General features: G+C 44.3%; 1 protein-coding gene across 1 annotated transcript in view; it reads left to right on the forward strand.

The window, feature by feature from the left end:
• LOC125026178 (histone demethylase UTY-like) overlaps positions 1-7,207 on the forward strand; it is a 20,764-nt gene extending 13,557 nt beyond the window's left edge. The window contains exons 4-10 of the mRNA XM_047614461.1: positions 1-1,934; positions 2,122-2,258; positions 2,397-2,515; positions 2,677-2,887; positions 3,028-3,160; positions 3,304-3,465; positions 3,713-7,207. The exon at positions 1-1,934 is cut by the window's left edge and continues 254 nt beyond it. Coding sequence (XP_047470417.1) covers positions 1-1,934; positions 2,122-2,258; positions 2,397-2,515; positions 2,677-2,887; positions 3,028-3,160; positions 3,304-3,465; positions 3,713-3,787 — 2,771 coding nt within the window. The 3' untranslated portion in view covers positions 3,788-7,207. The remainder of the gene's footprint in view (positions 1,935-2,121; positions 2,259-2,396; positions 2,516-2,676; positions 2,888-3,027; positions 3,161-3,303; positions 3,466-3,712) is intronic.
• The last annotated feature ends 3,741 nt before the right edge of the window (positions 7,208-10,948 follow it).

Consider the following 10,948-nt stretch of genomic DNA (forward strand, 5'->3'; position numbering starts at 1 on the left):
CTAAACCTCGTCAGTTGATGAGCATTGAGGAGGCGTGGAACTTACCCGTCACAACAGACATGTCTAACAGGCAGCAGGGACAGGGCCAGGGCCAGGGCCAGCAAATCGCCAGCCAACAGCGGCAGGTGGGCCCGGGCCAGAATTCCTTCCAGAAGTATGGCCAGCAGTACAGCCACTCTGGCTCCGGAGGCCCCCCACCCCCCTACCAGGCGCCCGGCAACGACGCCAAGCGCTTCAAGCCCGACATCGCCGGGGACCAACAGAGACCGCACTTCTACCTCAACCAGCAGCAGATGCAGATTCTACATTACCAGCAGCAGAACCAGGCGAGCCTAACACCACAGCAGCAGCAGCAGTTCCAGCAGCTGCAGCAGAACTTCCGCCTGATGCAGCAGCACCAGATGAAAATGCATCAGCAGCAGCAGTTGCAACAGCAGCAGCAGCAGCAGCAACAGCACCAACAGCAGCAGCAGCAGCAAACCGTTGTTCAAGGTCCCCAGGTGTCCCCCAGCCTTGGCCAGCAGCAGAACTTCGTTGCAGGCGGACAGATGGCGAGGCCAGTGGTGCCGGGAGCGCCAGGATTCACTCAGGCAGCAACAAACGGTGTCAATAGAGGATTCATCGGCCAGAGACCTCAAACGCCTACGAGCAACTTTAACCAGAACAATCAGCCTTTCTCACAACCTTCCTCAACCGGGGGATATATCAACCAGACTCCGTCGTACACCAATGGAGGTGTACCAACAACGTCTGCAGGATATGGCTTCAATAATGGTTACAATAGTAATAATGTCAATGAAGCACTACCTAGAGACCTTACTGGTGTTACTCCAGAAACCACAGTTAGTGACCAGGAACTTCAGGAACTCATCAGCCAACGAGAATTCACAACTTCTTTAGCTGAGGATTTACTTAACCGGCTAGCACAGGGCGAAGATGTCATAGACGAGCTAGCCAAGGCAGGAGACGTGGGCCAGGAAGTTGCTCTGCCAAACACCGAATTCTCAACCTCAGCCACGTCGTCGTCTACCACGCCAGCTCCTACCACGGATGTCGTTCAAGCCCCCATACAGTCAGGACTCTCTTATATTAAGCAGGAAGTTCCCGACACAAAAATCTCCACACAAACACATGTATCAGAGACTAAGCCACGCATTAGCAACATCAGACTAAGCCTTGATCGCGAAATAAAAGTGGAGCAGGCATCAGAGCCTGTGTTCACGACGAACATGCCCAGCTCAGACATCGTGTCCGGCTGCAAGGGCCGAGGGGCGAATGCGAGAAACAGCAGCATGATCTCAGACAAGCAGTTGCCACCGTCACCACCTGACCCGCCTAAGGTGAAGCTAACCAATGAACAGCTTCTTCCCAACACACCCTCAGTCCTGCTTGACAACAAAAAGCTTGCATTTTCACCTCAGTTACAAGAGTTTTGCTTGCAGCACCCCATTGCCGTTGTGAGAGGCTTGGCCTCTGCTCTGAAGTTGGACCTTGGGCTCTTCTCCACCAAGACTTTGGTCGAAGCCAATCCAGAACATATTGTCGAGGTTCGAACGCAGATGAAGCAGGAAGCGGATGAGAATATTGACCCAACAACGGAGATCAAGTCCTGGCCCTGCATCAGCCACAGGTCACACACCACCATTGCCAAATATGCACAGTACCAGGCGTCGAGCTTCCAGGAGAGCCTGAAGGAGGAGCAGGACCGAATTGCTGCCGGGGCGCCGAAAACGGACGACTCCAAAAAGAAGAAAATTCAGAAAATGATTAAATTCGGAACCAATGTCGATCTGTCGGACGAAAAGAAGTGGAGAGCTCAGCTGCAAGAACTTATGAAATTACCAGCCTTTGCCAGAGTGGTTTCTGCAGGGAATATGCTCTCTCATGTTGGGCATCCCATTCTGGGCATGAACACAGTACAACTATATATGAAGGTTAGTATATGGATCATTGTTTACACTGTGTAAAAGAACCCGTACAGACTATCCCTCCCGAGAAACCACTATGTTTACAAGTATTTCTAAAGTTTACATTTTAAAATATTATGTAAAACACTTCTGTGGATAAGTCGCCAGTCCTTTTATGCCTTGTTACAAGTTTCAAGTTAATTTTGTGTTGCAGGTACCAGGGGCCAGAACACCAGGGCATCAGGAGAATAACAACTTCTGTTCTATCAACATTAACATTGGGCCTGGGGACTGCGAATGGTTCGGAGTGCCTGATGCTTATTGGGGGGTCATAGCCAATCTCTGTGAGAAGTAAGTAGATTCTTAGCAAATCGTGATATGTCTTGAGTAAATCTTTTGCTGGTATTGTAGCTTCCATGTGGAGTTTAATTTTGCTTTTGGAACTTGACTCATTCCGAGCACTAGAACTAAAACTGTTTTCCTTCACAGAAATAGAACCAATTATTTGCACGGTTCCTGGTGGCCAGATCTGCAAGAACTTTATGATGAGAATGTACCAGTATATCGTTTCCACCAGAAGCCTGGCGATATGGTGTGGGTTAATTCAGGTATGTGTGGCTATGTAGGTTTATTGTCTTCTATAATGATGCAGAAATGTCGGTTCAGTGTGGTTAAATTTCCGGTGCATTCACTTGATTTCAAGAAGGGAAATGCCCGGTTCCTCATTATTATTATTCCATAATTATAATCGTTTTCCCTCCCTCAACAGGATGTGTTCATTGGGTTCAGGCAGTCGGTTGGTGCAATAATATTGCCTGGAATGTAGGCCCACTTACAGCCAGACAATACACTTTGGGCCTGGAACGCTACGAATGGAACAAGCTGCAGGGCTTCAAGTCCATCGTTCCCCTCGTCCATCTTTCGTGGAACCTTGCCAGGAACATCAAAGTGTCTGACCCAAAGCTCTTCGACGCAATCAAGTAAGCTTTCGAGCGCTGGATACTAATACCGGTTTCAAGAACAAGGATTACTTGCGACAATTTATTTTTGAAATGATTGAATTTTAGAACAAGTGATATGTGGTTCAGTGTGCTAATGTTGGATTTTTTCCTCGTATTAGGGGCTGCTTGATGCGCGCACTCCGTCAGGTGTGTTTGTCAATGGACTTCGTGAAACAGTGTGGCCTTGAGATCAAGTTCCACGGACGCAATCCCAATGAAGCATCTCATTATTGCGGTGTTTGTGAGGTCGAGGTAAGGCACACATGCAGTGGATCTCCCTTTATAACGTTTTCTTTCTCTTTCAGTAAATGCATTTATGGATTTTATTGTTATCGGGGTGACATGTTGAATATTTCCCAGGGTAACTTGTACTCATTCATTTGTCTTTCCTTCAGGTCTTTGATGTCCTGTTTGTGAAGGAGCAGGAGCGACGCCATGTGGTCCACTGCATAGACTGCGCGCGTCGCCAGGCCCCGCGCCTGGAGGGCTTCGTAGTGTTGGAGGAATACCATTTAAGTGATCTCTGCCAAGTGTATGACAACTTCATTTTACACTCCGTAAGTATTACTCAAAGGAATCGTGTAACCAAAAGGAAGATAAGATTGTCTTAGGATAATGGACTCGTTCAGGTTTATTGTTCTTTGGATTGAAACTAAAATAGAAATGACAAGCATTTAAGTAGTTAAAATGTCGTAGGTGAATGTAAAAACGAGTATTCAAAAGACAGCGACATGACTTTGGTACATAGAAGCTAAGCTATTGTTTTGCATTTCATTGACTAATTGCTCGTTCCTTCCGTTGCAGGTACAGGGCCAGAACATGTCCGGCCAGGCCCCCACTCCTCCCCCTACCTCCACCACTCCAACTCCACTCACGTGACCTTCCTCAGGCCTAGTGGCCGCCCCTCTGTGCTCGTTTTGACCGGGGGCGGTTCCTAGCACCCGCAGGAGATCTCTCATTCCTGGATCTGTAAGCCCAGAAGGAGAACTGCCCTTGCCTGCCTTTGCAAGAACCCCCCCACAACTACCAGTCTTGCAAGAACAAAACAGAAATGTGTTAGTGAGCAGCAGTGTTGACAGACTGTGGAAAAGGACACAGCTACTGCACTGCTAGTAGCATTAAGTTATAACTAAGAGTTTTACGTCACTGCCAGAGCACCTTCCAGAGGCCTTCTCTTTTAGCGACTCCGTATAGTCGCGTGAGGCCGTATTTTTCACACCTGATTCTTGGAAGTTGTTGCAGTGCAAGAAATGGGCATTACGAGATGTTGACTAGATCGAATGAAAGGAGAAAGTGTGTGTTTGTTTGGAAGCGCCCTGTAGAAAAGAAACCAGAACGATTAGCTGCTTCGAGAGCTGCCACTCGCCCAAGCATAATGATTTGATCTCATGGAACTCAAGGACCCGGGAACGGCAACACTGACGACGGAAAAGTAGTTTTGGCTTGTGTGAGCGAAGTGTGAGCGAAGTGCTGCCGCGTGATGGCGCGCCAAGTGCATCAGGACTCGTGTAGTTGCACAACCCAGGATGTTGTTTCCTCAGAATAATGTTAGTGGTTGCCACGAAGGTAAAACAACCAGTGCTGAAGTAGCAGTAGTTGGGGTAGTAGAAGTTGCGTGTGGTTCATGGTACTACCCATCTTTTATTTATTAGCCTTGCCGACACATTATGTTCTCCTTCAAAGTTACCAGCCAAGAGACTGGCCTAAGTTGTAATAGAAATGTGCATATATGTGTGCTTGCATGCTATTCTGTCTGTGTGCACACAAGCACTGGTACACATGCATGCTTGTTCATGTACGTATGTGTACAAATGCACACCTTTGTAGGGGCATTTGTGTATGTGTGTGTACGCGTTCGTGTGTTTGTGTGTGTGTGAGCATATGTGAGTACGTATGCGTGCCTTTGAAGCTTACATGCGTCCATTCATGTGTTTATGCGCACGTGTGCAAGGCGTATGACTTCACTCCCGTGTCTGTATGTGTGCGTGTCTTTCAATAAGAGGTTTCCAATCACTGCCACCGTAAGTGAGTGTTTAATCTTGTGATAATCTCAACTGCCACAGAATCTACAACTTCACAAACTCTCTCTTGGAGCTTACAGATTTATCTCTTCCCACATGCATTGTTACGAATGATTTGTGTCAGCAGTTTTGTTATTATTTATATATATATATTTACAGTATTTTTTTTATTTGATGCATTATGTTTCCTAAAACTGATTTCTATTTAAAATTAAATATTCTGCAATGTCCTACATGATTCACTATTGTCTTAAAGGAGAGAGGAATACATGTACGGACTTTATGGCAAGTTCTAATTATAAGTTGAATGAGTTTATATATACACAATCAATATTATTTTTGAAACTTAGTTTACCATAATTCAGAGTTCTCTTCTTGATTTTATACAAGAATTATTTACCGAAAACAGGGCATTCCTCAAATTCATTTGGGATAGTTTAGTGTTCTCTCTCGTTCTGTTATATATTTATTTTTGTCTCTATCAACATAAATGTGTTACCAATGTTAAAGTAGTATTAAGTAAATATCATTTGTAATGAACAGGCCGATGAATTGAAAGAGAAAATCATGTTTTTTTTATCGATTGGGAAAGGTTTGTAACAAAAGCGCATTCATTGGAGTATCCGTTTGTAAATTAAATTTCTGGCGATTCCGGCAATTGGGAAAGGTCTATCATTACTCTTGTGTCTATCAAGTTGGTTCACATGTGCAAAATTTAGGCTGTACCAAATTGATTTATGCATACAACTATAAATTTAATGAACACATGGATAATTGTGTAAGTACGGTTATGATGGCAAGGAAATGATGATTGCATGATCAATTATACGACCGAGAATTACGATTGGTAATTAAGCCACTAGATGCTGATACTTGTTCCTGCTCATGCGCAATTTCAGTTCTGTGTTGTGTTCCTGTGCCCAAGTCAGCTCATGTCAGGTGGATATGGAGAGCAGAAGCCCCTTCAGATGATATTTTTTCGGAAACCCTGGAGGAGTGCGAGGAATGACGAATGAAATGCTCAACAAATTGTACCTGAAATGGGCGTGCCTAAGGAATTACGTTCCACATTTTAAAGATAATTATCTGCCAATACTGTTGACTACAAGTCCTTATGATGTCCTCGCATTGTGGAAGGCTTAAATAAATGAATAAAACTATTATAAAAAACATGCAATGTGAGCTCTGAGCCGAGAACTCCTGAACAATATCCATACCAGAAGGCTGTGCACCGCGAGCCGAATCCCAGACAGACTCGCGGCAGCCACTCTCCCGCGGCGGAGGCTCAGCACGGCCAGGCGGCGCCGAGCCCAGCCGGAGGAGGCTTTTAGGAGTTTTCTTTTTTTTAATGCTCTCCGTTTCTTTTTCTTTCTGTCATTATCTGTCATTTCCTTTGGTTAGCCGTGAGTTCTGTCGCCGGATTCCGCCCACCCCATCACCCCTCTCTCAACCCTCCCTTGTTGATCCCCCCCATGCTCTTTTTTCATGCTAAACATTCAACACATTTTTTTTGTTTTGTTTTCTTGTGTTTTATTATTTTTTTCTTTCAAGTCACACATTCTAGTTTGTGCTCAGTATTACGCATGGAACATACTTTTTCATTCTTCGTGTGAATTATTTGTCCTTTATAAAGAGAAAAAAAGAATTTTATAAAAACAAGATGTCTATCATATATCAGAGAAATTAGTTACAGTCATGCAGTGATGATAATAGGAGAACCTTGTACTGTATGCAGCTGTAATATGGGCTTCTCCATTTTCCTATAATGTAAATCTAGCACTGTGTTGCTTATAGTTAAGTTCTATTTATGTTATTTAATACGTATGGAGTTGTATTTGTATGTAGTGTATAAATCACCTAAGACTATTATTTCTCCTGTGTAACTTTTAAGTGTTGTCTCAGCTCTGCTAGTTGATGAGCTCCTATACATTTGTACAATTTTGGGAAAGGGAATTTTTGGGCAAAACAATGGATGTAGTTACTGAGGTGTGGGTGGAGTGGAACTTCTAGCAGTTAGGGGTAAAGCATGAATTGCAATGCTATCGTAGAGTTCCACTGTCTTGCAAAAATCTCCATTTTACATTGTAAATCTCTTTTATCATCCATATATAAATCTCCCATCTGTGTATCACATTGAACAACTACTTCCATGTTAGTATCGCAAAAGTTGATTGGTTAATGAGAGCTTCTCCGCTCACACCTGTTTCAGGGATCTTTGTCGACCTTCGTGTCCACTACTGTACAGAATAAGTCTGCTAATAAAGCCTAACTCACTGGATGCTGTGTTTGTTTTTCTTTCTTCGTCTCGTTTGCGGGTGACGATTTGGACCTTCATTTAAGAACTCCTTTAGCTCCAAAGATTCTTTCGTCATCAGTTTAGATGAAGTCTCGTTTCGAGCGAACTTTGGAAAGGAAGTTTGTTACTCAGGCAAAGCACAAACGAACGTAAAATCCAATATATGAATCCTTCCTAACTATCCCGACCACCACACCTGGATACACGCGTGAATCCTTTCGTCACTGTCTTTCCCCGGATCCCACTTTCCCTCATGAACCTCCTCATACTACACTTTCATCCCCTTCCTCTGATCCCCTACCCAAATCCCCAGACACTACCCCTACTTCTCAGATATCCATCTTTACCTTAACCACCCGTTGACTGAACTACAAGTCTCTTCTGCAGTGGAACATTCGAGGTCTTCGTTCTCCTAGACCTGATCTTCGTCACCATCCATTTTCTGTCTCTAGGAACCTTCCCAATACTTCCTCTACTACCGATTCCATATCATCGTTTTATACCCCCCCCCCCCCACTCTCTATCTCGTCTATACTCGTCCATCTAAAAACACCATAAACTATACCTCCTTTTCGAATCACCTTTCCTTGCACATACGCATCTTTCTTCGCCGCTGGATCACAACTATTTCTGTATTTTTCTCTTCCCATTGACTTTAATGCCTTTAATCTACTTTCACAACTTCAACCACCATTCCTTATAGTTGGTGATTTCAACTATTGCCACACTCTTTGGGGCGACTTCACCACTACTTCCCGAGGCAGTTCCCTGGAACGCTTTCTTTCTAGCACTAACCTTATCCTTTTTCATTCTGACCGCCCCACTCACTTAGACATGTGCACCCAAACCTTTCTCTCTGCTCTCCTTCCCTTCATCTCGACTTTCATTGGTCAGTTCTAGACCACCTTCCCTATAGTGATCACTTTCCTATTCTCCTCTCTCCTACTTCCCATGTCCCGCTAGTGTTTTGATAAAGCAGATTGGCACATTTTTACTCTACTCTCCCACTTCCTCCATCTTCCTTCTCTTTCACAGTCACTGTCTTGAATGCTGCCTTCACAGCCATTCCCTGAATTTCCCGACCATACAAATCTAAATATTCCATGGTGGAACACTGAATGCTCCAAAGCGATTCAATTGAAGCATGCGGCACGGAGTAGTTATCGCTACAAGCGAAGTACGCCCAGCCAATCATCAGCCCTTGATTGGCTCAACTACACCGCACAATCAGCTCTATTAAACCAGCTGGTAAAATTATGTCTCCATACTTATCTCCTCTACACCTGTTTCTACAATATGCCGTACAATCCATAAATTATCAGGGAAATATCCCCCTCATCCTCAACTCTCTCATTTCTGAACCTTTGCAAGTTGCTGCTGAATTTGCTGCATATTTCAGCCAAGACCGTAGTGGCTATCACTTTTCTCCCCATTTCTATTCCATTAACAGTCAAGGAATTCACTCTCATCTCCTTATCCCCTATAGAGCTCTACAATGCCCCCTTCCCCTCTACCAGCTCCTCTCTGCCTTATAGTCGTGCTGCAACACATATGAAGGCCCTGACGGTATACTTTGCCGTATGTTAAATCTTACATCAACCTCCTTATCCTTCCTACTGACAATCTTAAACAATAATTGGTTTACTGGAAACGTTTTTTCTCACTGACTTGAAGCACTTATCCTACCTTTCCTTGAACTCCGGCACCTTCCCCTAAGACTACCGTCCCACTGCTCTAACTAGCTGTTTTTGCAAATTGGTAGAAAAAAAATAGTCAGTCTACGCTTAATGTGGTACCTTCAATCCACAGCCTTCTATCTTCTCAAGTTGGATTCCGTCGTGCTCACCTGATCCACTAGCACATTTAGAAAATTACATCAGCCTTTGCACACCATAACTGAGTATTAGCCGTTTTCTTCGACCTGGAAACAGCATATGGCACTACATGGCGATACCACATTCTGAAACGGCTATCATCTCATGGCATACGAGGGAACATGGATGTGTTTATTAAATCATTCCTCTCTAATCTTACCTTGCAGGTCAAATGTGCTTCTTCAACTTCCTCACCTTCCTGTATGTAGATTATTTTATGATCTATACATCGGGTCCTTCTGTACCTACTCTCCGTCCTGGGGTTCAGATCTCCATACTTAACTGATCCTCTCCACTCATGACTGTGGCTATCCTATCGATTCCTCTGCTTTTCCTCTCTACGTTTCGCCCTAGGCACCTTTCGCTCCTCTCCGGTTGAGAGCCCCTGTATATTGTATCAGGCCTACCTTCCCTCTCGGCGCCGTGCCTTTCTCACTCTCTAAACTAAATGGCCCTCAATCCCTTCTCCCGAACTTTACCTCCTCTCCAGGCGTACCTACTCCTTTCTCTGTCCGGATGGATGCACTTCTCTCCCATTCACCCACTCCTCACCTGAGATCCCTACCTTTTTCAACCCATAAATACCCACCTTGGCTTACACCTACCTTCCTCTCGTATCTGCATCTCTGTTTTAACCTGATACTCCAAAATAAGCCCCCCCCCCCCCCTCACTTCTATCTTTCTCGCTCTTTTTCTCAACAATACCTCAACCCACTCATCTAGTACTCACATTTATACAGGTGACTCCAAATCCGTCTCTGGAGCTGGTCTTGCTGTAATCTTTCATTCCTCTACCTTCAACTTTCCACTTCCACCCGAATCTAGCGTCCTTACAACATAATTTTATGAACATCAGAAGGCATGCCATCCCTCCCTTCCTGGTCCTTCATAATTTTCACTGACTCCAAAAACTCATTATCTCTCATACAATCTCTAGAGCCAATCTCTTGTCCGCAAGATTCAGGACCAACTATTCCATCAAGACATACAACACAAAACTATCGATTTTTACTGGATATCCAGCCACATTGGGATCCCCGGCTATGAACAACCTGATACTCCAGCACACTCCGCCGCCTTGTCCACATCCCATCAATCCAGATTTTCACATATACCAGCCTCTGACTACTACCCTTACTTCAAAACCTTGCTCTTCACTTGGTCATTATCATTCCATAAGAACAGATACTGGGAAACTGCTCTTGCCCGCTTACACATTGAACACTCGCCTCGCACTTTCCTATCTAATGTCACAATCTGATCCACCTCTGTAACCTTCATGCAATGGTCCTCTCTCAGTCCCACACATCCTTCTATTCTATCCCCTCTTTACAGAAACCCGTACCTCTGGTTTTCCTCACTTATTCTCACTTTCCCGACCTCCAACCTATCGGACAACCTCTCGGAATCCCTTACTCTTTCCTTAGACATCGTATTCTTCTTCACACGCATAACAATCCTCCATATGTTCTATTTGTCCCACCTCCTTAACTCCTTCCCCCTCTAACAACCTTTTACCTTCTACTATACCCCATCAGCTCACCCTCTCTAATCTTTCACAACCGTACAACCTTCTAGTACCGTTTAACCTCTAACTTTACCCTGATCATTAACTCACTCCTAACCCATTTCGCTACTATACTTTACCATAAGTGCTCTATGTCCTTGATGTCTAGCACATATATTTATCTTAACTATTAACTACAATACAGAAAAAGCAAATCTCCCTTTATTCATAGGAGACAAAAGGATATCACGTGCCCCTTCTGAATATTCCCTCAAATACTTAACTTGTATGGAGCTTTTCTTCTTCTTCTTTGTTGGATTTCTTGGCTATCAACCAGCGGCA

The sequence above is a fragment of the Penaeus chinensis genome, chromosome 6 (genome assembly GCF_019202785.1).
Source record: "Penaeus chinensis breed Huanghai No. 1 chromosome 6, ASM1920278v2, whole genome shotgun sequence".
Taxonomy (NCBI): domain Eukaryota; kingdom Metazoa; phylum Arthropoda; class Malacostraca; order Decapoda; family Penaeidae; genus Penaeus; species Penaeus chinensis.